General features: G+C 41.2%; 1 protein-coding gene across 1 annotated transcript in view; it reads left to right on the top strand.

Moving 5' to 3' along the window:
• ANXA10 (annexin A10) overlaps positions 1–22,572 on the top strand; it is a 30,401-nt gene extending 7,829 nt beyond the window's left edge. The window contains exons 3-12 of the mRNA XM_061582935.1: positions 104–198; positions 6,823–6,936; positions 12,288–12,378; positions 15,088–15,167; positions 16,395–16,448; positions 16,530–16,623; positions 17,548–17,643; positions 18,443–18,501; positions 21,647–21,769; positions 22,504–22,572. Coding sequence (XP_061438919.1) covers positions 104–198; positions 6,823–6,936; positions 12,288–12,378; positions 15,088–15,167; positions 16,395–16,448; positions 16,530–16,623; positions 17,548–17,643; positions 18,443–18,501; positions 21,647–21,769; positions 22,504–22,572 — 875 coding nt within the window. The remainder of the gene's footprint in view (positions 1–103; positions 199–6,822; positions 6,937–12,287; positions 12,379–15,087; positions 15,168–16,394; positions 16,449–16,529; positions 16,624–17,547; positions 17,644–18,442; positions 18,502–21,646; positions 21,770–22,503) is intronic.
• Positions 22,573–27,580: the final 5,008 nt, after the last annotated feature.

Here is a 27,580-nt window from a genome sequence, read left to right as displayed (position 1 = left end):
CAATTAACACAATTAGCACAGCAATCACTGCCCAGTGCCAATAACACCAGCATGATAAACAAATTACTGCTCTCTAATCTATTATATTTTCTTTCTCTTGAAGACTGTGATAAAGATATTCTGATTGATATTCTAACACAGCGCTGCAATGCTCAGAGACTCATGATTGCTGAGGCTTACAGGAACATGTATGGCAGGGTAGGTTTTGATAATTTCATTCATGTCTGTACTTTTCAGTCTCGCGTTCCTATCACTGGTTACTGGTTTTATACATTTTGTCCTGGAATATCCAGAAGTATTGCCACGTGATTGGTTGGCTACATGTGAACATACAGTTACTTGCTTCATGACCATCATATTTCTAGATTACTGGTAGGAAACCTCAGGTCTGAGCACTAATGGGGTTCTTACCCCATTTGGCTATTACTTTGACCTTGTTCTGTTTTGATCCAGCACAATACTTATCTTCATGAGCAAAGACAACTGGAATGGAGCCTATAGAGCACAGTGTGTGGGGGGGGGGGAACACCTTAGGTGAACCAATGGTCTTGCATTCACCTAGTGGAATCTCTTCTATCCCTCCTTTCAATAAAAAAGTATGTGCAAGAATATACCTAATGCTATTTCAAGCTGCTTTTACAAGTTGCTGATCAAGCCAAAGGCCCATCTAGTCAAGCACTCTGTTATCATTGTGGCCAACCAGATGTCCATGGGAAGGCTACAAGCAAAACATGAATACAACAGCACTCCCCCCACCAGCAGCAACTGGTATTCAGAGGCACCCTATCTCAAACAGTGGAGATAGAACATTGCCATCATGTTTAGTAACCATTGATAGCTTTATCCTCCACAAATTTATCTAATCCTCTTTTAAAGCCATCCAAGTTGATGGCCAGTACTATTCGCTTCTGGAAGAGAATTCCATAGTTTAACTATGTGCTCTGTAAAGAAGTGTTTTCTTTTGACTGTCCTAAGTCCTAGTGGAAGGCAGCATGGTGGCAGACCTTTGCACTAGAAGCAAACCCTTTCTGAAGAAGCTAAGTGACTGTGTTGAGACATGATGCTAAACTATGGTTTAGAAATATGTGAACGAGCCTCAGATTTGTTATGTCCAAATCCTGTCAAACTTTGGTTACTGGCAACTGTGATTTAAGGGAACGTGTTATATAACCCTGATTTGTTTCCATAAACCAGTAACTACAGTTCCAACATTTGGACATAACAATAAACCATAGTTAATTGAAAATGGAAGTGAAAGCTTCCAATCTCCTCCCTGAGGCTTGTGCATGTTACTCTAAACCATAGTTTAACTTTATGTCTGAACTAGATCATATGATTTATCCAGACCTAGGGTTGACAGCAGGCAGCCATGGGCTTTTAGCAGGGCAAATTATTTGTACAAATGAAATCCTCCTAGAAGGGTATACGTTCAGCTAAATCAGATTATCATGGCCACGTCACACTTTATTCAGCAATCACATTTGCTGCAGGTGCACCAGTTTTACAGCAAACATATAAAGTGTGAACAACAGGTACATATCTTTAAATACAATATGTAAATGCTTAAAAGTGAAGACTTGCTTCTATCATAGGCTGAGTGAGCTCCAGCTGCTCAGCTCTCCTCCCATGCCTCAGGGGACAACACTAAGGATGACCAAGGTTGAGAACAGGAAATGTCACCTGAATGATCTCTCCCAAAGGGATATTTTCTATTTCTGATATGAGATTTGAGATATCATTATCATGAGAATGTTTTGTAAGCCACTTTGAGTGCCTATCACAGCTATGAAACAGGATATAAGTATCCTAAATAAAATATATAATGCTGCAATCCAATACATGTCTACTCAGAAGTAAGCTCCATTGGATTCAATGAAACTTACTGCCAAGAAAGTATGAAGTGGATTTCAGCCTAAGTGCCTATACATGTGGCAAATGTGATTGTCAGATAATGTGATGCAGCCCAGAGTACTTAACCAAATTTCAGCTGTTAAGTGATGTTGGAAAAATTTGGTATCACTCTACACCCATCTTGGGATGATCTCATAGCTTTTATATGCAGGCAGAAAGAAAGTGGCACCACACAGGATCTCTGTGCACTACACAACTTCATCAAATGATCAGGATCACTGTCCTGTCTACTGACTGGTATCTATGGGTCGAAAGAGAAGACACATGTGAGACAACCAAGGTTGACACAGCTCAAAACAGTTCACAGACAGGCAAGGTTTTAGGCTGAAAGAACAATCAGACCACTCAATACTCCTACTTTCAGTTTCAAAATGACTGAAATCATTCATAAGGAAGGTAAAATTTTTGACACTGGAATGAATTTTACATTGCAAAAGGAATACATAAGAAGACAAAACCAGATATAAATTGAAGCACATATTGAAACAATATCATCCAAACTGGTTCTCTGATTCAGCCATAAGCACAAGAGATGCCTTCTTACAATTACCCTATGCTGATTTCTCATAGCCAAGATAATTAGAAAATGTTAATAATGACAACTCAAACTTGTCTTATCTTATTTTTCACTGCTCTTCTTCATTTACCCTAGTTCCAATTGCAGGGGGTAATTTTTAATTAGTCTCCATTTGTATTATTAATCAGTTTTCCTACAGGCATGCTGTCAGCAGCAAATGTCTTAATGAATTAATTTCTATTCCACGTGTGATTTAGTGGCTGTCAAATGTATCTAATGTGCATTCAGCAAAGATTACATATTGTTTCTTCATCATAAATTCATTTTTAATTTGTATGTCTCTTTCCTCATTGCTGTTCTGTCTGCTGTGTTAATTATATTCACTGGGCCTGTGGTTACCTTTAATTATTCACCATCTGAGAGCAGCTTTTGCTCTAACTGTGCCATATTTCATTTATAGTTTATATTACCCCTTCATTGCTAGTCCCATGGTAATGAAAGTAATCATACACAATTCACAAAGAAACACTTAAAGCCAAGTTGCACTGGAGGACACATCCCCTCATGTTTTGATTCAGTCAATCAAAATCCAACCCAGAATTGGTGATCAAACCAAAATAAAGGCTGGTTAAAGAGGGAAAGATCCTCCATGGCGCAGAGTGGTAAGCGGCGGTAACGCAGCCGAAGCTCTGCTCACAGCCGGAGTTCGATTCCAACGAAAGGAGGAAGTCGAATCTCCGGTAAAAGGGGTCGAGGTCCACTCAGCCTTCCATCCATCCGTGGTCAGTAAAATGAGTACCCAGCATATGCTGGGTAAAGAAAGGCCGGGGACGGAACTGGCAATCCCACCCCATATATATGGTCTGCCTAGTAAATGTCGCAAGACATCACCATAAGAGTCGGAAACGACTCGCACTACAAGTGCGGGGACACCTTTACCTTCAAAGAGGTTGCAGTTGCAAGTGCATTTGGAGGAAGCAGATTATCTGGATCCATTTCAGTCAGGCTTCAGGCCTGGATATGGGACTGAAACAGCCTTGGTCGCCTTGGTGGATGATATGAGGAGAGCGTTGGATAGGGGTGAGTGCACCTTCCTCGTCCTCCTGGACCTCTCAGCAGCTTTTGATACCGTTGACCACGGTATCCTTCTGGATCGCCTGGAGGAGTTAGGCATAGGGGGCACTGTATGGCAGTGGTTCCACTCCTTCCTCTCTGATAGGCACCAAAGAGTAGCATTGGGGAATGAGGTTTTGGACCCTTGGCCTCTCACTTGTGGGGTGCCACAGGGCTCCATCCTCTCCCCAATGCTATTTAACATCTATATAAAGCCGCTGGGGACTATCATCAGGAGATTTGGGCTGCAGTGTCACCAATATGCAGATGACACGCAGCTCTATCTCTCATTTAAATCTTCACCAAGGTTGGCTGTAGAAACCCTACCCAAGTGCCTGGAATCGGTGAGTGGCTGGATGGGAAGGAATAAGCTGAAGCTGAACCCTGACAAAACCGAGGTACTGTTCGTGGGAGTCAAGGGAAGGTTAGGGGATTTGGACCTAGTGCTCAATGGAGTACAATTGCCCCTAAAAGACCAGGTCTGTAGCCTCGGGGTCATTCTTGACTCCCAACTGTCCATGGAAGCTCAGGTTTTGGCTGTGAGCCGGGCAGCGCTGTATTAACTCCATCTGATACGGAGGCTACGCCCCACCTTCCCAATCATCTGCTCCCATCGGTGGTACATGCCCTGGTCTTCTCTCACCTAGACTACTGTAATGCGCTCTATGTGGGGCTACCCTTGAAAACGGTCCGGAAGCTGCAACTGGTACAGAATGCCGCGGCGCGCCTGATTAGAGGCAGCCGCCGGTGAGATCACATCACTCCAGTGCTAAAAGAGCTGCACTGGTTACCAGTTGCTTACCGGGCCCAATTCAAGGTGTTGGTTTTGACCTTTAAAACCTTATATGGTTTCAGCCCAGTCTATCTAAAGGAGCGCCTCCAGCATCATCAGCTATGCCGCCCAACAAGATCAGCCTCAAAAGACCTTCTCTCCATCCCATCAGTCAAAACAACTAAACTGGTGAGGACTAGAGAGAGGGCTTTTTCAATTGTGGCCCCCACCCTGTGGAACTCCCTCCCAAATGATCTCCGCCATGCCCCTTCTATGATGAGTTTCCGCGGGGCTTTGAAGACCTGGCTCTTCAGGCAGGCTTTTGGGGTGGGTTAGATTTTATCTTCATTGTTTTTAGATTTTCAATGTCTAGGTATTATATGCCTATGTTGTACGTTGCCCAGAGTGGCTGGACAGCCAGCCAGATGGGCGACTAATAAATTCTATAAATAAATAAATAAATAAATAAATAAGCCCCCATCCAGTGAAGATGATTCATGTATGGAGACAGAGTGAGGAGCCACTTGCTGAAAGAGGTACCATAAATGCAAAGATTGGTATACATCAGCCTTTCTCAACCTTTGGGTCCCCAGATGTTGCTGGACTACAGTTTCCATAATTCCTCACCATTGGCCAGGTTGGCTGGGACTGGTGGGACTTGTAGTCCTGCAACATCTGGGGACCCAAAGGTTGGGGAAGGTTGGACATGGTTAAAAAAAAAAATCCTATATTCAGTATCAAGGAGCTATGCACACAGTGATCCCTTCTAGAGCCCTATTGCATCCTCTGACACGTAGTCATCATGCCAGCTTTGGGAAGACCAAGGAGGATGTGGGAAACAAACCTTCCAAGTGAACAGCACCTATAAAGCGGGTCATGCCAACTATTTGTACAGTGGGCACTAACACTCACAACCACACATGAGAATCTTTGGATCAGGGCTAGGCATTTTTGGAATAGTGCTATTGAGAGAGAGAAAGAGAGAAAGAAACACACTGATAAGCTTTGGCCAGTTTCTCACATCAAGAAATATCACATTTTAATTTAGCCAGAAGCAGATCTGGGAAACACTTCACAAGACCACAACCTTCAGAGTGTTTTCAGACCCCTCTTATGTTAGAGAGCAGGGCTTGAGGCCACATCTGGTCGTAGACCTAGGAACCCCAGCTCATCCTAGGAGAGGGCTGAGGACTTGCCTATCCCTCCCTTCAGCTAACCATTACTACAGTCTCCTTCCTCTCTGGTCTTGGTGCTTCTGAATTTCCTCTCTCACCTCTCCTTGTCCCTTGCCTCTGCAAGCTGTAAGATCACAGACTCCATTCCCATTCATCCCTGTACCCTGCTCATTTCCCTTCTGCTCTTAATTATGGTTCATTGTTACATCTGCAGCACTGTTAAACATAGTTAACACTAACTAGGGTTTGCTAGAAATTAGGATCTGATTAAAATTCCTAGTTGAGAACAACCATGTTTAGCATTGGTACCAGACATAACCTAATTCTAACTGTGGTTAGCATTGTTATAAACATAACAATTAGTGATGATTAAAGACAATAATTGAATGGCAGAGCTCTTTGCACGCAGAAAGAGTGTGAGATCCTATAGCCCACAGGATCTCACACTCTGTGATTAAATCCCTTAACCACAGCGATAGCCTTATTACAGCCAAACAGAATGTATACATATGCAGAAATGAAAAGTAGAGAAAAATGAGCTTATTTCTTGGTTGCAGCTTAATCCCATGTATGAACCAAAACGGTTTTAAATTATTGTGTATATATATGTATACCATTGCTAATAACCAGGGCAGTGGTTCTAAAAGTGGAAAGCACATCTCCCTAATGGAGTACAAACAGCCTTCCCCGCTGTATGTCTTGGTTCAATCAGGAGTCATTCCCTCTCACTCAGTGTGGAACAGAGCTTACATCCCATATCTCTTATTTATTTGAAACACTTGTATCAAATAAGCTCAAGGTGGCATACATCGACCCACTAGTGGCCAGCAGGAAGGGTCAGTGGCACACACCTGACCTCCCATTAGCAGAGTCACTCCTGCTTACTGGGAGGGAGAGGGGTGAGGTGAAGGGGAGGTTGGTACAGAGCAAAACTGATGCTCCTGTTGGTGCACCCACATAGTACCGATTTCTCCTTTGCCTCACCCCTCTCCCTCCCAGTAAGTGACAGTGACTCTGCTGATGGGAGGCCAGATGCACAGAGATGCCCCTTCCTGCTGGCTGCTACTGCATGGACCCAGGTTGGATTCTTTCTTTTTAAATGTTGACCTATTTATTTCCAAGATGAGGGAAAAGGCATTTTCTTTTCTTAAATACATTGCGGGCTAGTGGTTTCTACTTAGTATGTTCAGTATGATAAAGCTGAAAAATTCCTGGATAACTAGGAATTGAAATGTGTACTGTGTTTTCTATCACTCTCATACACTAAAGCAATGAATTTGTACTGATAAATCCAGCATGTGCAAGATGACAAGAGCTAACCTTCTTTTCCCAAGGATCTGCTAACGGACCTGAAAGAAGCTCTCTCACATCATTTCAAGGAAGTTATGGTTGGACTGATGTATCCACCTGTATCATACGATGCCCATGAGCTCTGGCATGCTATGAAGGTACCTGTTGAACACTCAAAACTATAAGGAATACTATATAACTACAGTATTTTTTATTTTTTTCAATAAATTATACTTTATTTATTGAGATTTGGCTACAAATGATGCAGGTCAGGTTTTTATGACTGAATCTGGAGTGATTTTATGTCCAGGATACCTGGCAGACCAGGATATCTAGCAGACCATCTCCCCCAGGACAAGCTGATCTTTGGAGAAAACCCTTCTGGGCATTCCAGGGTCAGCAGATTGTCACTTAGTGACAATGTAGAAGCAGGCCTTCCTGAAGTTAGGACACACCCTCTGGAAGGCCCTCCCCTAGGTAATTTGTGCAGCAGACATAGTAATCACCTTTAAACATCTCTTAAAATCTTATATAATTACCCAAAATTTCCTGGACTTAATTTTTTAAATTCTCTTTTTTTGAACACTGCTCATTCACATCTCTAATATATACTTTTGTTGTGTTTTTACCTAGTTTTTAGGAAATTTTTATTGAATGTTAGTGTTTGTACTTTTTATGCATACTGCTAAGATGAGTGGTATATTAAGTAGTATAAAGATTTTATAAACATTTTATAAAATAAATAAATAAAATGAGAGATAATATGTATATGATTATTTAGAAACATTTCAATCTGGGTTCAGGCCTGTCCATGGGACTGAGTCAGTATTGGTTGCCGTGATGGATGACCTTTATAGAGACTGGGACGGGGGAGTGCAACCTTGCTCTTGCTTCTGGATCTTTCTGTGGCTTTTGATAGCATTGACCATGGAATCCTCCTGGACTGGCTCCATGGAATGGGAATTGAGGACACAGTACTATGGTGCTTCCGGTCCTACCTCTAGGGTGAGTCCAGAGAGCAGCACTGGATGATTGCCTTTTGGCCCCCTGTTGTGGGGTGCTGCAGGGTACCATCTTATCACCAATGCTATTTAATATCTATATGAAGCTGCTGGGTATAGTCATTAGGAGTTTCAGGACAAGGTCTACTTCTCTATAACACTTGAGCACTTTGATCTGTGGGACAGGTACTGTTACAGGTGCCACAATTCCACACTTGTAAGAAATTGTTCTTTTAGTGTGGTGGCACCAACTCTTTGGAACTCCTATTGGCATCAGAGAAGTGCCCTCGCTGTATTCTTTTCAGTGCTTGCTTAAAACATTTTGGTTTAGGCAAGCTTATCCAGATGCATAGATGCTGATGTTTTAATTTTTTTTGTCTGTTGCCGTTTTTAATTACTTGTTTTTAACTGTTTTATCAATAATTTTAATGTGTTTTGTAAACCACTTAGATGGGTTTTTTTATAATCAAGTGGTATATTAATTTTTATTTTATTATTTTATTTATTTATTATTTAATTTATATCCTGCCTTTCCTCCAGGAGGAGCCCAGGGCAGCAAACAAAAGCAATTAAAACACTTTGAAACTTCACAAAAACAGACTTTAAAATACATTAAAACAAAACATCTTTAAAAACATTTTAAGAGCTTTGAAGACATCTTAAAAAAGAAAAGAAGAAAAAAGGTTAAAAACACATTATTTTTTTTAAAAAAGGTTTACAAACATATTAAAAAGCAATTCCCTAGGCTCCTGCTGGGAAGAAGGGAGTGATATAAATCAAATAATAAATAAATAAATTCCAACACAGACGCAGACTGGGATAGGTCTCAACTTAAAAGGCTTATTGAAAGAGGAAGGTCTTCAATAGGCACCAAAAAGATAACAGAGATGGCACCCGTCTAATATTTAAGGGGAGGGAATTCCACAGGGTAGGTGCCGCCACATTAAAGGTCCATTTCCTATGTTGTACAGAAGGAGGTATTTGCAACCGGTTGGTAATTGTTACAGACCAATGGATCCAGGGTGGGCTTTTTCAGGAGCAGTTGGATCACCGCCTCTTTCAGGGCAGCTGGAACTACTCCCTCCCACAATGATGCATTGACCACACCCTGGATCCACTCAGTCAGACCCCCTCAGCAAGCTTTAATAAGCCAAGAAGGGCAAGGGTCGAGAGGACACATTGCTGGCTGCATCATCGCAAGCACCTTGTCTATGTCATCAGGCCGCATCAACTGAAACTGTTCCCAAGAAGTTGCAGCAGACATTGCACTGGACACCTCATTGGGGACTACAGTAGATGTGAATGGAACATCAAGACTGCTAGGGAGGCGAGCAACTTTACCCTCAAAGTGCTTTGCAAACAATTCACAGTGGGCCTCTGAATGGTCTAAAACTCCATTTTCTGGAGTTGATGTAAACAAACCCCTGACAATACAGAAAAGCTCCACTGGATGGCTACTTGAGGATGTGATAGAGGCAGAGAAGTGGGCCTTCTTCGCTGCTCTCACCACCACACAGTAGGCATGGATGTTTTATTTGTGCCCAATCAGCTTCACAGCACGTCTTTCACCACTTGCGCTCTAGCCGTCGTCCAGCCCAGCCTGTTTCATTGCCCTTAGCTCACTGGTGTACCAAGGTGCAAACCGGGTTCCACAATGCCACAATCCTACTTGGGGGCAACTGTATCAAGAGCCCAACGTGCCTCGCTTTTCCACAGCATGACAAGGGCTTCAACAGGGGTCACCTGCTCTACCAATTTCAAACTCCCCCTGGGCATTCAGGAATCCAATGGATTCCATTAGTCTCCGGGGGCGGACCATCTTAATATGTCCACCACCCCTGCAGGGAAGGATCAGAGCCATAAGTCTAAACTTCACCAGGAAGTGGTCAGACTAAGACAATGGGGTGACATCCACCACCCCCTACCTCCAGACCACCCCTTCCTCCATCTGGAGCAAAAACCAAGTTGAGGGTGTGCTCTGCCCTATGTGTCAGGCCAGTAACAACTTGAGACAGCCCCATGGTCATCATGGAGGCCAGAACACTAGAAGCAGCCTCAGCATGGACATTGAAATCACCCAGGACTATCGTTCTGGGCTCCTCCAATACCACAGCCAACATGGCCTCCACCAGCTCAGTCAGAGAAGCTGCTGGGCAACAGGGTGGACGGTACACCAGCAGCAACCCTAGTTTCCTGTCTTCTTGGCCCAACACCAGGTGCACACCCTCACAGCCTGCTCCAAGACGGAGTGGTTTCCTGGTGACAGAGATGGATGTTCTGTAGACCACAGCAACTCTTCCCCCCCCCGTCCCTGCAGCCTATGCTGGTGTTGCACTGAGGATCCCGCTGGGCAAAGATGGGTCATATCAACTCCTCCCAGGTCATCCATCAAGGTCTCAGTAATGCACACCAAATTGGCACCTTCATCCACAATCAAATCATGGATGAGTGTGGTCTTATTGTGTACTGATCTGGCTTTAAACAGCAACAACACACACAGGCCAGTGGGCACAGCAGATGAGCAATGAGAAACCTATCCATGAGAGGAGTGGGAGGGAGGAACAAGGTGTAGATAGCCTTGTTTATTTTAATAAATAAAATAAAAATAAATCAATAACTTATGATTCCACAGGTTTATTTTATGGCCAGAACTACTGGCTATTAGGCACACTGTCCAGTTATTATATACATAGCCCAAATTCTGCACATTTAACACAACACAAATATATATAGTGCAACTATTAGTGGTGAAACTATTTCTACATAGACTGAAACCTTGTATCTTTAATAGATTGCCTAAGCTTTAAATAGTTTGTTGCCTGGTCCTATGCTTATTTATTCAGAATTTTAAGGGGATGGCATTGTCAAGTAAGTGTGCATAATGTTGCAGTCTTAGCAGAGCAGCATGCTATTATTAAACTCCACATACACAACAGTTCTTTACTCAGCAACAAAGGAGAGCACAGTATCCCTGCTTCACCAGCCTGATTTGCTTCCACACTGGCTGCAGAGAGGCTACCAGTATTTAATCCAGCTGGACCGATAAAGCAGGAAGAAAGTATTCTGCTTCACCAGCACAACATGGCTTGCCATGGAGAAACAGATTGCTCTCTTCCTCCATGGCCATCTTGCTGCAATTATGTAGGGAGCAGAACTGGACAGGTGAACAAGATGGTGAGTTAGAGAGAGGGAAAGTGGATAGCCAAGGGAGAGTGCCGGGGCCAGATTCATAGGCCTGGCAGACTGGATCTGGCCCACAGGCTGAAGGTTTTTCATCCCTTCTTTACTGCTTCATAAGGATGCAAGAGCAAATAGTGCCTTGCAAAAGTAATGTCCCCTGACCAATCCTCTCACATCACTGAATTACAAATGATACATTGTGATTTCGTTCTGTTTGATAGTGCTATGGGTTTGGGGTTGAGATGGATGATTTCTGTGAGTCCCCTTCCAGCCTCTGATTTGGAACCCTGCACCTGGAGGTGAAAAACCCACTCTGCGGTTCAGATGAGTTTCCTTTGTCAGTCTAATAGAGTGGCCAGATGAGTTAATGGGCCTGTCAAGTACCCATTAACTGGGCCAGGGAGATCCTATTGTTATTGCAACTCTTCAGGACAGCCCCCCCCTTCCTGAGGCCAAGGAGAGGCTTGAGTTTTGAGTTGAGTCTAGGGAAAGGTTGGGAACTGGAGGCAGGAGAGAGGCTGGCTCTCTGCACCAAGACTTTAGGGTGCCTCCTGTAAGCCTAATGTAAAAGCAAGATATTGGACTGCTGATGCTTTGGACCCCTCCATCCTAAGCTCAGGTTGGAATGTCTGTAAATAAACCATATTTCATAAAGACACCACAGCCTCCACTGACCTTCTTTCCAAAGAAACCAAACCCCTGGGTGTGCGCAGGGAACCCTGGAAATATCTCACCACTCAGAGATTGGGGTGGCACACAAAAATATTTTATTTTGAAACACTGAAACTCAAAATCAATTATTGTAAGGTGACATTGGTTTTATGTTGGGAAATGCCTGTAAGAAACAAAAACCGGAAACATATTGCTTGCATAAGTATTCAGCCCTTGTGCTGTGGAAGCTCCCACTTTACACACATGAAGGAAATTGCCCTGTCAAGGACACAGTTACCTTACCATTGGCCTCCACCTGTGAACCATTAAAGTTGCTGTCACATGTTGCTTGCATAAGTGTTCAGCCCCCACCCATTAATATTGCAATTAATTGCAATTAATTGGTATATTGCAGCTATGAGCTTGTTACATTTCCCACCTTGTTTCATCAAAGGAATTACAATGTTCTAATTGATACTGATAAACTGTCATAGGCTTAGGCAGTCTGATGTTCAGTAATCAATGTGCTGTTAAAGCAAATGGGATAAAAATCACTACTTCCCAGGAAAACAACAACTTGAAAAAGAAACCAGCATGCTGCATTTATTCTAAATAAACATATTAATTGTATTTTAAACTATTGTTTGTACTAGCAATGTTTTTCTCATTCAATGTAGGGCGCTGGCACAGAAGAGAACTGTCTCATTGACATATTAGCCTCAAGATCAAATGGAGAGATCTTCCAGATGAAAGAGGCCTACCTAATGCGTAATTACCACCATAATTTTCTGAAAATGTACAGTAACAACTGAAATCCAGAACAGGCTATGACTAAAGACATAATTACATTACAAACATACATGTTTCATACTATTTTGCCATGGGCTTTCCCACAGAATCTCAGGAATTGTGGTTTGATGAGGTGCTGACAGACCTCCACACACACACAAGCAGAACTACAGTGCTCATGATTCTCCCCTATTAAACCACGTTAAGGCTACAATCTTTAAAGTAGTCCTTGCTGACTACATTTGGTGTTATATCCCAGCAAACATTATTGGACTGTGCAGTCAGCTAGTGGCATGTGTATACTTTAAATATGCCCCTGAATTGCATACTGAAGCAGATTTTAGATGTGTTTCCAAACTGTAATGGACAATTCGTATTTCTTTTATTTATGCCCACATTTCTATGAAGACAGAATTGTTTATCCAAACCAACAAACCCTGTCTTCAGAAATATGTGTTTAGAGAAAAATGGTTTCTGTACGCAGCAAACTGCAATAGCAATATTTATTTATTATTTATTTATTTATTATTTGATTTATATCCTGCCCTTCCTCCCAGCAGGAGCCCAGGGCGGCAAACAAAAGCACTAAAAACTTTAAAACATCATGAAAACAAACTTTAAAACACATTAAAATAAAACATCTTTAAAAATATTAAAAATACAGCTCTATTACCCCATCACTTAATGAAGGAAGTAGTGTTTTAGAAATATAATGTACTAAGGGGGCTCACCAATCCCCCAACACTGCTGTCACCCCCAGACAACCCCATGCCCTTTGCCAACTCACTTGCCTCACCGGTTCCTCCGCACCACACCACCCCGGATAAACACTGCCGCCTCCCCAAGAGAAACTCCACCACCATGTAGGCCTCCCACCTGCCGCACCCTCCCACCCAGGCTGCTGCTGCTGCACATAAACCATCCACTTGCTCACCCACCTAACCTACTAGCTTTGGCAGGCGGTGACAGGCAGTGCGAGAGATGTGCAGGTGAGGGGGGAAGCATTTTGCTGTAATTTGCAGCACCACATCTGTGGCACTATGAACTGCACAGTGTGACATCTACATTTTTATGTATATATAGATTGTGCTATTTTATTTCTCCTACACTCTGAAAATGTATATGCAGTAAAAAAGGGGATTTTGATGACCATTGGACCCAGCTTGTTCAACATTATGTTTAATACCAAGAATAATAAAAACCATGTGAACCATAATTATTCTGTAGTCACAATAAGTTCTTTGTTGTACTAATTTTCCTCATTGAACATGTGGTCAGACTGGTTAAAAGTAAAAAGTTGGCATTATTAGGTCTTCAGAAGAGGATCTTAATACTAGCAGACAGTTGTTAACAATTCAAATTCAACCAGAAAAGCAATAAAATATTCAGGGGCGTCACTACCGGGGTGCGGAGGGTGCGGACCGCACCGGGGTGACACCCTGGGGGGGTGACACCCAGAGCCGCCCCGCCCCGCGCCGTTACCCGGCAAAGGAGCCGAGAAGCACTCCGAGTCGGTGCAGCCAACTCCTCCTCGGAGGTGGGCGGGCGAGACCAAAAGCAGGCACCTGCTTGCTGATGGTGAAGCTGGGACAGGCCTCCCACCACCAGCCTGGAATGCATGGTGAGTGCGCGTGTGCACGCACACGTGCGCACGCAAGACCACCCCCATCCATGCACCTGGGAGGGCATGCACCAGAGGTACGCACCCCCCTCCCACACTCCCGCTAGTGACGCCGCTGACAATATTGCATACAATTTTGTTATAATTCAGTCAAATACATTATATGAAGATGTTTTTGTATATTTTACAGCAGCCTTTCCCAACCTTTGAGTCCCCAGATGTTGCTGGACTACAGTTCCCATCATTGCTGACCACTGGCCATGCTGGCTGGTGCTGTTGGGAGTTGTAGTCCAAAAACATCTAGGGACCCAAATGTTGAGAAACGCTGTTTTAGAGTTTCAACATTTACTATTTTAGTCAGACACATTGTGCTTAGAGAATCATTTCTCACCCCATTTATATTCTATTTTACATTTTAGGGACTGATTTTGTAGTTCCTGTTCAAGAACTTACTCTGCTTACTATGCTAAGCCTGTCTTGCAGCATATTTATTATGATTATTTATCTGCTTATAGCGGAAAAGTCACACATAGTATATCTTCTGTTCTCAGGATCCTTACATTAGAGACAACATTATTTCCCACTAAGCTGTGCAGTGGCTTTCTACAGCGACCTGCTTGCCAAGAAACCCTACTATACCTCCAATGGAACTTCTGTATGTTCCAAAGGATTCTAAGAAATATTCTAAGGTGCACAATCAGCTCACATTGGGCCTCACCATCATTCCACACAAACTGATTTATGCACATTCAAGCACACATAGCACTTCTGCAGAAACACATTACATGGGATAATTGTACAAGCTGTTTCTCAGGGAAGCTCAGCTGCCATTTCTGCTCTTCTCTTGGCAGAATTGTTTTTGTTCTTGATTTGTCCTACCAAAGGTCTTTGCAATCTCAAGTTCTATGTGACACAGTTGAAAATCACTGTTCTAGCTAGTAGACAATTAATTACTTTTGAAAAACATCAAATTGACATCTTTTGGCATGTGAACACTTTTGTTCATATTGGCTTGAAATGTTTTGCTGACCCATTAAATGTTCAAAAACTTATTTTGTTCTTTTTAGAATACGATAGTGACCTTCTTCAAGATATTTATTCTGAGACCTCCGGACACTTTAGGGATACCCTTATGAACCTTGCTCAGGTAATAAGTACATAATTATTTTAAGAATCTGATGGTAAAAAGGCAAAAATCTTTTTGTTCAAGGATCTTTTGGTGCTCAAGTTGATCAGAATTTAAAAAATTAACTTTTGTAGAAAGAATAGGGGAAATTGATTTCTGAATTTTCATCTATAACATCTTTGGCCAAAATTTGAAAAATTTTAACTGCTGAAAGAAAACTCAACTCCGACCTTATTTCAAAGGTATATTCACATTCTAGTACTCTTCTACAACTTCCACATTTCTTTCCAAAGAAATATTCAAGAAATCAGTGTACGTTATGGGTTTACAACATTTTGAAGAAAGAAAGGGGAGAAATTATATGTAGATTTGAGCTGGGAATGGCAATTATATACATATAGAATGTTTGTATGAATAAATTCGGAAATGTCTCTGGTTTGTTTCCTCTTCTGGCTTTTCTTTTTCTTGGAAGCTTTTTAACTGCATAAATGAAATATTTTTTTAAAAGAAAGCATCTATGGCCCAGTTCACATTAATGCCTTACTATTCACTCTGTGATTTCCTGGTTCACAGGAAACCATAGTTTGCCATTACATCTGAATCAACAAACAACAGCTTGCACTTACCCTCCAAACCCAAATTGGAAGTTATGGTTTGAAGATATATTCCAATTCTGGTTTGAAGGGCAAGTACTAACCAGCTTGTGAATTTGGATGACAAACTAAGGTTTGCACTATATAGGAACTTAGGGAAAGAATCAGCATGCATGAGAGCAGAAGGGGCATTGCAAGCCCAAAGTTTGCTCATGAAATACTAAACCGTGGTTTGGGTTACCTGTGAACTGGCCCTTTGGGTTCTCCTCCTCTACTCTCCCAACAACATTATATAAAATAGGATGACATGGGAGAGGTTGTTTAATTAGACACGTGTACAAAAAAAAATGAAAGACAGCATGGACAGAGTGTGAAATAACTGGATTTAGGAGAAGACAAGAGTGCATATATAAAAGGTGAGTACATACACATGACGCCATGTAGATGTAGGGGCTGGGCTCAATCTTAGAAGATGTGGAGCAATACTAAAAAGGATTCTGAGCATGCGTAGTGCACTATTCCCTCAACTGAGTAGCTACAACCAGGTTCATATGAAATTAAAGAGATAAGTTGGCTTCTAGGGCAAAGGATGTGGTACACTGGTGAAATGATCACAAACTCTCACTTGAAGTTACACATATCTAACTTTTTCCAGGGAACCAGACAAGAAGGATATGCAGATCCCGCTATGGCTGCTCAGGATGCTATGGTACCAGCAATTTTTAGATTATTTTGAAAAGTTGTTTGATGTAGTTGCCTCTTGCTCATTAGTCTTCTTCTAATGCTCTAGGTCATATGGGAAGCATGCCAGCAAAAAACTGGAGAACACAAAAACATGCTGCAGATGATTCTGTGCAACAAGAGCTACCAGCAGTTATGGATGGGTAATTTATTTTCATCACAGCTTAATGATGTTAATATGTAATGGAAAAATCCATATAGCACTTGCTATGCACAAACACTAACATTCTCAGAAATCAGCGAACTTAGTTTAATTCATACTGATTGTACTTGAAGGCCATTTCACAGATGTTTCATGGAGGGTAAGGCTATCAATGGCTGCTAACCATAATGGTGATGTTCCACCTCCATTGTCAGAGGCAGTAGGCCTCTGAATACCAGTGCTGAGAATCACAAGTGGAGACAATGCTGTTGCGCTCAGGTCCTGCTTGCTGGCTTCTCATAGGCATCTAGCTGGCCACTGTAATAACAGGAAGCTAGACGATATGGGCCTTTGGCTGATCCAGGAGAGCTTTTCTTATCTTCTTATGGAGCAGCTACTTCCCCCACCCACCCATGAACACACCTTCCTATATATCGGATCGCACAGATGACCCACAGCATGAAATAAGACATGTGTGCCATCCATCCCACTTGAGTGTACACACTTTTTGCTGCACTCAACTGATATCAAAGGAGAGAAGTAACCATATCTGAAACAACAATAAAGTATAGTATAAAATAGCTAGATAATGGGCTAGAATCAATCATGTTAACATTCTTATCTTGGCCAAATCAAGTCCCCCAGTGACAATAGCTACAGTAGTTATTACTTATGGCATACAATGTAAGTATAGCTAGAAGCAAAAATCTAAAAATTTGTACAATTTTATTGGTTGGATCAGTAATGCTTATCAAAGCATATTCCTCAGCCAGAGGGCTAATAATATTTCAAATCACTGAATACTACGTTGGATCTTTATTTTAAAATCTTCAAACTAGCAATGAACTGGAGTGCTAATATTTCAATTCCTTTATTAAAATTGACAAAAACAACTGCTCATTAGCCATAAATATATTTTCTTAAGTTTTTCAGGAGTTTCAGACTATCTCTGGACAAGACATAGTAGACGCCATTAATGAATGTTATGATGGATACTTTCAGGAACTACTGGTAGCAATAGGTAACAAAATATTTATAACTACAATATGTTACAATCTTACTATTTTATTAAAATAGCTTTTGTATTATCACTTTGTAAAAGTGACACATTTTGAATACATGTAATATATTACCACATACTCAAAAAGAAAATTTTGAAATGCAAGCTGGGAGAAGCACTTTGTTCATCTAAAATAGCACTACAATAAACTTTCCAACCTACTATTTACCTGGAGGAAATTGCTGCTCACTCTTGAGTGAGCAGTTAATTGTACTCCTTGTTTTATTGCTGTTGCTACAGATTTCCTGCAGGAATGTCTAGATCTATTCTCAGTGAAACTACTGGCATCAGTTAAAGCACTTTAGACTCCAGTCCAAATACTGCTTTTCTGTGGAATTCATCTTGTTGACTTCTGAAGAGTCCCTTTCAGCTGTAAAATATTTAATCAAATAGAGGGCACAAAGACAATTAATTGCCTGCAAACTTTGGAACTTCTAGTTCTATTGAGTAATTATTTTGATAGCCCCAATAGAAGGTTAGAAAACAAAGCATTTTAAAGCCATCATGAAATTTGAGTTCCTTACCTTGAAATATGAGCTATGGAATTTTAGGACTCTTTAGACATTAGTGTTCTTTTTTTTGTTCCATTCCAACCCATTCGCCATCAGATTTCATCATCAATTTTTTTAAGAAAACATTCCACAAAAGGTGAAAAGAAATGGGCAGAATCCTACCACCTGACAAACAAATAATGATTACTAATGTCTGATTTGTTTGGTTTTGAATCTTGTGTAACTTCTTTGTCTGATTTCCCCCTCAGTTCTGTGTGTGAGAGATAAAGCTTCCTATTTTGCTTATAGGCTTTACAATGCAATTCACGTGAGTATTTATGTAGTTTGAGAAGCACAATGTACTATTATTGTGTTTGTATGTAGCCCAGTTCTCCTCTAGAAGAGTTATAATCCACAATTTTAAAGTGCTGCTTGCTAGCTTTAGGGCTTTATTATAATGATGTCAATTACAAATCCCAAACAATTCACTTAATGTAATGACACAGCAGATGCAATGCAACTACACTTTTTTAAAATGTCTTGGATACAAATCACGGCCAGCTTTACAGCATGATCCTAATTGTGTTTACTCAGAAGTATGTTCAGGGGACACTTACTTCTTGGTAAATATGCTTACGATTGTAGTCCTAAACTCTAGTCAGTTACGTCCAGGAATATAGGACTGTATGTTTGGCCATCCCTTATTGAAGAGCTGCTGCTTCTAGCATACCACATGTTCAGGGTAAACATCTGCAGTGGTCTATTAGTGTTGGTTCCCCACATGATTTTGAACCCTGGAAGAACCTGCTGCAGATGTTTGCTCTGAACATGTGGGAAGGCAGATGGAGCCAGTTAACAACAGGAGCACTAAACATGGAGCATTAGCTCTTTACGTGAGTAATGTCTAAAGGAAGCTTAGGGGGGTTGCTATTTAAACAGGGCAACATTAGTGGGGTTGGAAAATTGAACTGATGGGAGTAAAAAAAGTGACTGTATTAGAAATTCTCCATAACCGCTGTTTAGATCAATGAGATCCTGCTGCAAACCCCCTCCTACTGAAAATATGCAACAGCAAGTACATATCCTTCAATTGAAGACAAATCTTCACATTGAATTAAAAAGGCACAATTCTGCACAGATTGGTGCTCCCTCTGGTGTACAAACATGGAATTGCAAGTTATGTGCCATCATGCTGCTCCATAATCTGAAAAATATTCTGGACACTTTCAGTTGCACTCTTCTATATAAACTTCATTTGTAATCAGAACACCTAAAGTGCCAGCTTGTGGCCATAGGTCAAGCCCCTGTACACCCCAAAGAACCCTAAATGCTGCATAATTCATTGGTCAGTTAGTGCTCAACCCCTGGCTGGGCTTTGTTGCAAGAAAGTGACTGTCATTTTTTTAAAAAAGTCTTAATTCCACACAGTAACTTCCTTACAACATCTGAACAGACATCACAAGGAACTTCCTCTACTTCCTTGAGCATTGATAAACAGGCTGGAGATAGTCATATTCCAATTCCACCAACTCATTTATCTATTTTATTTCATTGATGAAATGTCTATGAATTTTAACTTCTCATGAATAAGTCCTGCTTCTTCATGCAATTATTCTCCTGCTATTTGCACAAGAATATGTTGGGAGGACTAACAATGAGGTACAGCTTGACCCTCCTTCTTCCAGGGGGCACCTGGATAGTGCAGACACATCTTAGGACAAAATAGACATGAAGAGGTAGCTATAAGTATTTTATTCATGCATACATAAAGGGTCTCTGTTTTGTTGTTTTTAAAAACATGAACAAGAGTGTGCAGAATGACGAGGGAAGGTAAACCTTGCCCCCTCCCTCATTTGAACTCACTGCACTCTGAAGTTCAAGCAATTGTCTCTCTAACTTTCAGTATCAGACCTGGGATGGGAGGAAATTGAAACAACATACAAGGGGAGGCGAAACTGTTTCATTCCCCATCCATACACACTCAATTTCACTTAAGAAGAGAAATGTGAATGGTTTGGTCCTTCGATTTTTTTCTCTCATAAATGCTTAAAGGCTATGAGACTTGCTTAAAACTACCTGGCTAGATTCCTTGGATCTTTTTCAGACCACAGGACCATACATGCAAAGAAAAGCATTTTAAAATGCTGGTAATGCAGCAATTTGCACATATTTCTAATTGCTGCCTTGTTAGCTGCTTCCCTTTTATCCCACATAATTGCTCAAGTTAAATCTTTAAGTTAGATGTTAAAAGTAACATGTGTACATCCCATCCCCTGTAAAGGATGGGGAGGAATAGCACAATAGTGAGAGGTTACATCAATGCAGTCCAATTAAATTAAACTGCAGAGTAACTCCGACTTGGCATCAGAATATGGAATCATGACAAGTAAATTGGAGAAAATAAAGTATTTTTCAGGCATAGTTCTTGAAGGACAAGTGAGGCTATGACTAGCTGCACAGACCTTTGAGTCTTCTCTCAGTGAATATACCTGCATCCGTGTACCAATGCTATAGTCGCATTAGCACTGATGTTCTGCTTGCATGTGCTCAATGGTGCAACAAATACTCTTCTGAAAAGAACTCACAAACACAAAATACATTCGCCTGTTAATTTTAAAGGTATCTGACACAGTATAACTAGGTGTAAATATAGTATAAAGGCTTTCCTGTAAAAATAAGCATTTTACAAGATTTCTGTAAACTCTTCATCATAAGAATCAAATCCTGAAAATAGCTATTTCATTCCCTCTCCATTGTTTCCTCCTGGAGAAAACCCCCATCCTAAGTAAATGACAAATATGTCTTGCCATACAGAAATAACATGCAGACCAGCAAAGTGCAGTTTAGCTTTCTCTGTCCACTAGATGTCACCATGGTTCCACTAACATGTAGTCAAAACTCTTGTTTGTCTAGAAACCAGTCAAGTATCCAGATAGCGGTTGTGCCGGCTAAATTAATATACTGAAGTTGTTGGTTGTGCTAACTAAATGAATATGCAGCTACTGAAGTATCTATTGCAATAATTCAGCAATTACTCAGGGATTTCTGCAAACAGAGTTGCGCTTCATCATTATTTGAAATTGACTTACTATTATAAACTCACATCCTACTTGAAAATTTCGTTGCCTAAAAGTAACAAATGAAACTTATGCTACTCTCCTATATACAGTTACTTGGAAATCAAATCCATTGTTCTCAATGGGATTTACTGTGAGTAGCCATGTATAAGATTACACTGTTAGATTAAAACAGGAGCTAATTTTATTTTTCTGGTTCTCCTTTTGTTTGGTTCCTTGCTGTGCTCAATGCAGTTAGCAAAAAAATTCTGACTAACATTTCTCACAGCTACATTCCATGACTGTTCATCCTAATTTATTCTTTGGGACAAAACGTTAACATATTTCAGTGCTATGTTTTATGTATATAAAAGCACCCTGACACTTACAAGAGTCAATTGTCTGGTCTTCTTTCAGGAGTTAGGATTCCATAACAAAACAGTTATAAGGATTCTGATTGCCAGAAGTGAAATAGACCTGAGGACCATAAGACAACGGTATAAAGAGAGATATGGAAAATCACTATTCCATGATATCAAAGTAAGTCTGTTTGGGTTTAGACTGTGGTAATTTATTCCGCCCTGGGCTCCTACTAAGAGGAAGGGTGGGATATAAATTTAATAAATAAATAAATAATTTAGCCATTACAAAACAGACAGTAATTCTAGACACCCATGTTGATCCTCAAATACCAAGAAGACAGAGAGTAAATAATTCCTTCTGAATGGATAAATGGACCTTGTTTCTTAACACAAATTGACCCCGTCCCTCTTAACTGTTTACAACATGGCACAGATACAGCTGGAAAGATGCACTGCAACTCTGAAAGATGTGCTTGTTATTACTGAACAACTTCACAATTCCCCCTCCCCCCATCACCTTGGAAGCCAAAATAAGCTTGATGCCTGCGGGGCTTTATGCATTGTTACTCTCGATTACTGTGTAAGTGCTCTTGTTGTAGCTGCTGCACTCCTCATTCTGCATGCGGCATTTTGTCTGGTGAAATGGGAGTTTGTCTGAGAAAGAACATCCACATAAGCAACTGAAGATCATCCCTAACTTTAACTTTCCTGTCCTGTAGGTTAACATGTAGTAGTACCAAAACAGTCCTCAAACTCCTCTTGATTAATTTGCCCTCCTATCCCACATTCCAAGCCCACACATTCCCATCAGGAGCCTTGCCCTTTAAAGAGCCTTTGGGTTCCCCCACAAAATAACAGGGTTTTGTTTTTTAAAGATATAAAAAGTTTAATAAATACCTGTTTATATTGCAGCATTTTTCTTCTGGACATTACGAGAGAGCATTGCTTGCCATCTGTGCAGGTGATGCTGAAGATTATTAAAAGGAAGAAAACAATGTTGGAAATGAAAATGTTAAAGGCTGAAAATGTTTTAAATATTAGAGATCCAAGCTGTGCCCGTTATTTCTCTGTATTCTATCATACTTCTCAGTGCAATCTATTTAATATCTTTTTTTTCCTAAAACCCTTTTTTGAACAAAGATTTTCAGGCAGAAGACAATTTTCTTCTGAATGTTTCACATTTTTACATTTACAATGCTCACTTCATTCAGAGCTCAACCCTGAGCATGCTTACTTGAAAGTAGACTTGACTAAAAACCAGTGGAACTCCTTTCTATGTAAATCTGTTGTATAATGTTAAGTGCAGAGTGAGAAATCTCTGGGGTCCCATCCAGCCTATACCTTGAGTTTGGTTTCCTTGGAATGGAGGTCACTGGAGGCTGCTGCCGTCTTCTGTGATATCAATATCATTTACACATATATACAAGCCGGGTATAAGTTGGAAGACTGACTGTTGTTTTTCAGACACATGCATCCTGCTGAGACCAACCCCAGCCAAGGGAAGGGGAAGGCCTGCCCCCTTCTGCTCACCTTCCAGAAGGTTCTCCCACTGTATGTTTCTGTGCAACTCATTGCCCTACCTTTCATTACAAAGCAGATAACTGACCCAGCTAGACTTCCGCAACACTAATTACTTTACAAGGAAATTGGTTTGACCAGTCTCTTTTTCTACAGAATCCAGTCTTATAGCTATAAAAATCACAGGATTGGAAGGGATCCCCCAAACCCATTTAATCTAACCTCAAACTCATTACACTATCAACAACAACATAACAGCACAGACCTATACATGTTCAGAAGTCCCATTATATTCAATGGGGCTTTTTCCCAGGCAAATGTGCAAAGGATTGTAGCCTAAGAATCACAATGTGACATAGATAGGCTAGTTTTGCTTCTGTTGCACACAAAGATAAACTAGACTTGTTGACAAGAGAGCAACATCTACTTAATCAGTTTGTTAATATCTGTTCTTAGTAAGCTCTCCAAATTCATGCTTAAACAAAGTCAAGATCCTGCTTGTACCTCACTGACTTCCATAGGGCGTAATCCCATTATCAACTACTTACATTTTGGCAGTTCAATCTGTGGTCATTATTAGCATATTTGCTTAGTTATTCCTTAGTTGCATTTTCATAGAATCATAGAATAGTAGAGTTGGAAGGGGCCTATAAGGCCATCAAGTCCAACCCCGTTTTGTTAATTTCTGGTCTGCATTAACACATTTCCCATTGTTTAAATATGTAAAGGTTTTTTTTTTCTTATGCACTTATTTTATACATTTCTATCCTGCCTTTCTTTCCTCATGGAACCCAAAAGGATGTACACGAGCTTCTTTCTATGCAGTCTCCCATCCAGGTACTAACTAAACCTACTTATTTATTTGCATGAATATTTACACACTGCCAACTCATTTAAAAAATATCAAGGCAGTGCCCAATACTTAGCTTTAGCTACATGATGGTTCCTCAGACTATGCCTGAGACAAAAGGTCAAATGTTAGGGAAGCAGGTGAGGGCATGCATGCGTTAAAATCTACAAGACCCAGCTCCTGACTCCCTCCATTTCAGCCAAAACATTGGCCATCTTCTAAAAACAGTAGGTAAAAAGGTTGGTATAGGAAATAGAGAAAGCTGGGGTTCCTCTGAAATTTGAATACTTATATCAAACACCAGACCTATACGTAAAACCCATTTATATCAGATTTGCAAATCTATGTGTGCAGATTATGCAGTAGCATGTATTTACTGAGAGCCAGTGTGGTATAGTGGTTAAGGTGTTGGACTATGACCTGGGGGACCAGGGTTCGAATTCCTACACAGCCATCAAGTCACTGCCTCTGCATAAGTAAACCAAGATACGAACATGACTGCAGTGTTAGATTAATACTATTTTAATTATCAATTGAGATTAAGCTTTATTGACCTCATAATTGTATTGCATTTGAAGCTACCTATCTAGCTCCAAATACTTTTAATCATCCATAATTAAAAGCTATAAGCAAGCTGCTGGCCTATCCTTGGGAGAGCCTATTTAAAAAAATGTGTTTGTATCCCAGATTTGTTTGTAACTTTTTCTCACCCTCCGTTTTGTTGATGGGAGAGTCTATATTGTCATTGGAGAAGGATGCTGCCCAACAATTCTCCTTTGAAATGATATTTTAAAGGGGTGGGGCATGACTCTAGCTCTATTTCCCCACCACCACCATTGATTGGGCCCGAGTGAAGAAGGGGCACGTTCCGATAGTGGCAATTACCAATAACTGACACTGTTACTGAAGTCAGCACGTGACGGGAAGTGAGTTCCTTCCCTCTTTCAGGGGTTTGTTTAGAATGCGTTGCAAAGGACCACAGGGTCATCTTAATAGCAAACAAACAACCATGAAGTTGTTAGGAAGCTCTCTGCCGATGCATGCGTAAATGGAGCCGAGCCTAACTTGCGCCGTCTGCCTATCGCTCTTCCAGGACATGTTGCCGGTCTATTCGCACAACTTTTGCCAGCCAGCCTGGTTGGGTGTGTCAGCCAAGCCCTGAGTGAGGTAGAACTGCCTTCCTCTTCCTCATGCCAGGCTCCGCGAAGCGATGAGCCAGAGGTTGGGCAGATCCCCGGGCGTGCCTCGCGGATTGTGTCTTCGTTACCATGATGGTGGCCTCGGGGGGCCATCGCCTTGCTGGCCAACACCACCCTGGGCCGGGTGGCGCAGCTGGTCAAGGGCGCAGACCACGCGAAGCCTTGCTGCTCTGCTCCTCCAGCCAGCCGTGTCGGGAGCCCCCCATGAGAAACACCCGGGTGGTTCCTGCGGACGTGTTGTCGTGGGGGCTGCATTATATAAAGAGCGCTGCAGCATCCTCCACTCCGTCAACCTCATCATCACGGCCTACCAGGAGGGAGCCTGTAAGCACTTCTCTCCTTTGCACTGGCCCAGCTGCCCAGCCCACCGCTCGCCCTCCTTATCTCCCTGCACTTGGGACAACCTAAAACCATAAAAGTCCCGCGTGGCCTTGGAAGCATGCAGTGGGAAACACAGCAGGATCTCTTCTCCCTCCAGAGCTTGGAAGATTACTTTTAAAAAGTAATAAATTACAGTTACAATTACTTGACCAAAAAAGTAGTAATCACTGTTACAATTACAATTGCTCTGAAAGCAACTGATTACTTTACTTTTTCTCAAAAGTAATCACTACAGTTACATTTCAGTTACTTTAAAAAAAACGCCTACAAGGTGCTGGCCTTGGCTGCTGCACATCTAAGTAGCCTAAAACAATATTAAAAATAAACACACACACACAGGGGGTAGTAGAATACTTTTTTTATTCATAAGATTAACAGAATGGCACAACAGAATTTCACTGATACCCCAACACTTGAAATCAAATTTTACACTTGAAATGCTTTTATGATACATTCTCACGATAGTGCTCACTCAGAACTCAACAAAACCACATATTAGTTGCTAATTAAGATTGTACATCCAGTCAGCTTGAATGATGACTCACAAGTCCCCTCCCTTTCCCCCCATAGTAAATTGTGGCATACTTCACCTGTTTGGGCAATTTGTCCTAGAAGTTTACAGGCGGCAAATGAACTTTGGAGCCTTTGCCTTGTAAAAGAATCTAATGTGGTCTGATGACAGCAGGCCTTGTTCTTCCGGCAGCGTGGGAACGAGAGGTGGGGGGTGGCAGGAGGTGCAGTGGTGGGGGAATGAAAGGCGGGGTGGTGGGGGCAGCAGGAGGTGCAGCGGCAGGGAAATGAGAGGCAGGGGTGGCAGGAGGTGCGGCAGGGGAATGAGAGGCGGGGGGTGCAAGAGAACGAGAGGCGGGGTGGTGTTGGGGGCGGTAGGAGGGGGAATGAGAGGTGGGGCAGCGGGGGCAGCAGAACATGCTGTGGGGACAGCTGGGGGCACAAGCAGTGGTGGGGGTGGCATTCCCTCTGGTATATCTGTGCCATTTGAGATCGGATCCATATTACAAGGGCTATTAAGACAAAGACCAAAAAAACTTGACATATTAGAATCACCACAATGGGGTGCATTAAAAGGTTTAAACCTCCTTTGGCGCCTCCTCCCCAGCCAAACAGGGAATCCCACCATTTATGTGCCCCTATCTGTTTGATCTTGGCTGCTATATTGGAAATTGTATGGCGCTTGTATTTTATCTGGAGTGTAGCTTGCTCTCCCATTTGTTTAACTGCTTCTAATTATTTCTGTAACATAGGATGAGAAAGTAACTTCTGGAGATCAGCTAAACCATACCCTAATACAATGGGTTTGAGGTATTGAAACAAATCTGGATTAACTAATATTCTCTGGATGGTCCATACAGGGACTTTAAATGAAAAATCACATCCTACTATTTCCTCAATACCACAAAAGCATCTATTGATATATCTTAGCATAGGTTCAGATTCAGATTCTTTATTCGACCAATGGTCAGCTTAAAACATGGTAAAATAAAACATACATGTAGCAATATGCTATATGGCATTTAGTTAATACACTGTTTTAAATTTGAATATTAATTATTAAAATGGTATAAAACATTAAAAGACTTTGATTTGTTAATTAGTTTCTATAAAATCAAAGTTAAACCTTAAGTAACTATATTAACAACCTTTTATTAATTTGTTTATTAATCATTAAATAACATAACATAACATCCAAGGATTAACTATACCCTATTATGTGAAGCTCTATTATTTCTTGAGGAATCACCATATTTAGCACTAAATATCAACCAATATGTCAGATTATGATTTTTCGTTTTCAGTGAGAAAGGTTTTTATGATATCAGATCGTAAGTTTTGTACGGCTACACTAAATTTTGCTACTTGGTTCGTTATTTTAGAGGACGTATCCCCAAGGAGATATTCCATCTGATCAGATTCAGATTTATAAGGAATGATCGCTAACAGAGGAGTAATTATTTGTTGCCTTAAAGTCTTGTAGAGAGGGCAGTGGAGAAGTATGTGTACATTGTTCTCCACTGCATCTTCG

This window comes from Rhineura floridana, chromosome 9 (genome assembly GCF_030035675.1).
Source record: "Rhineura floridana isolate rRhiFlo1 chromosome 9, rRhiFlo1.hap2, whole genome shotgun sequence".
In the NCBI taxonomy this organism is placed as follows: domain Eukaryota; kingdom Metazoa; phylum Chordata; class Lepidosauria; order Squamata; family Rhineuridae; genus Rhineura; species Rhineura floridana.
The sequence above is the reverse complement of the archived record's forward strand: the minus strand, read 5'-3'. Positions and strand labels throughout refer to the sequence as shown.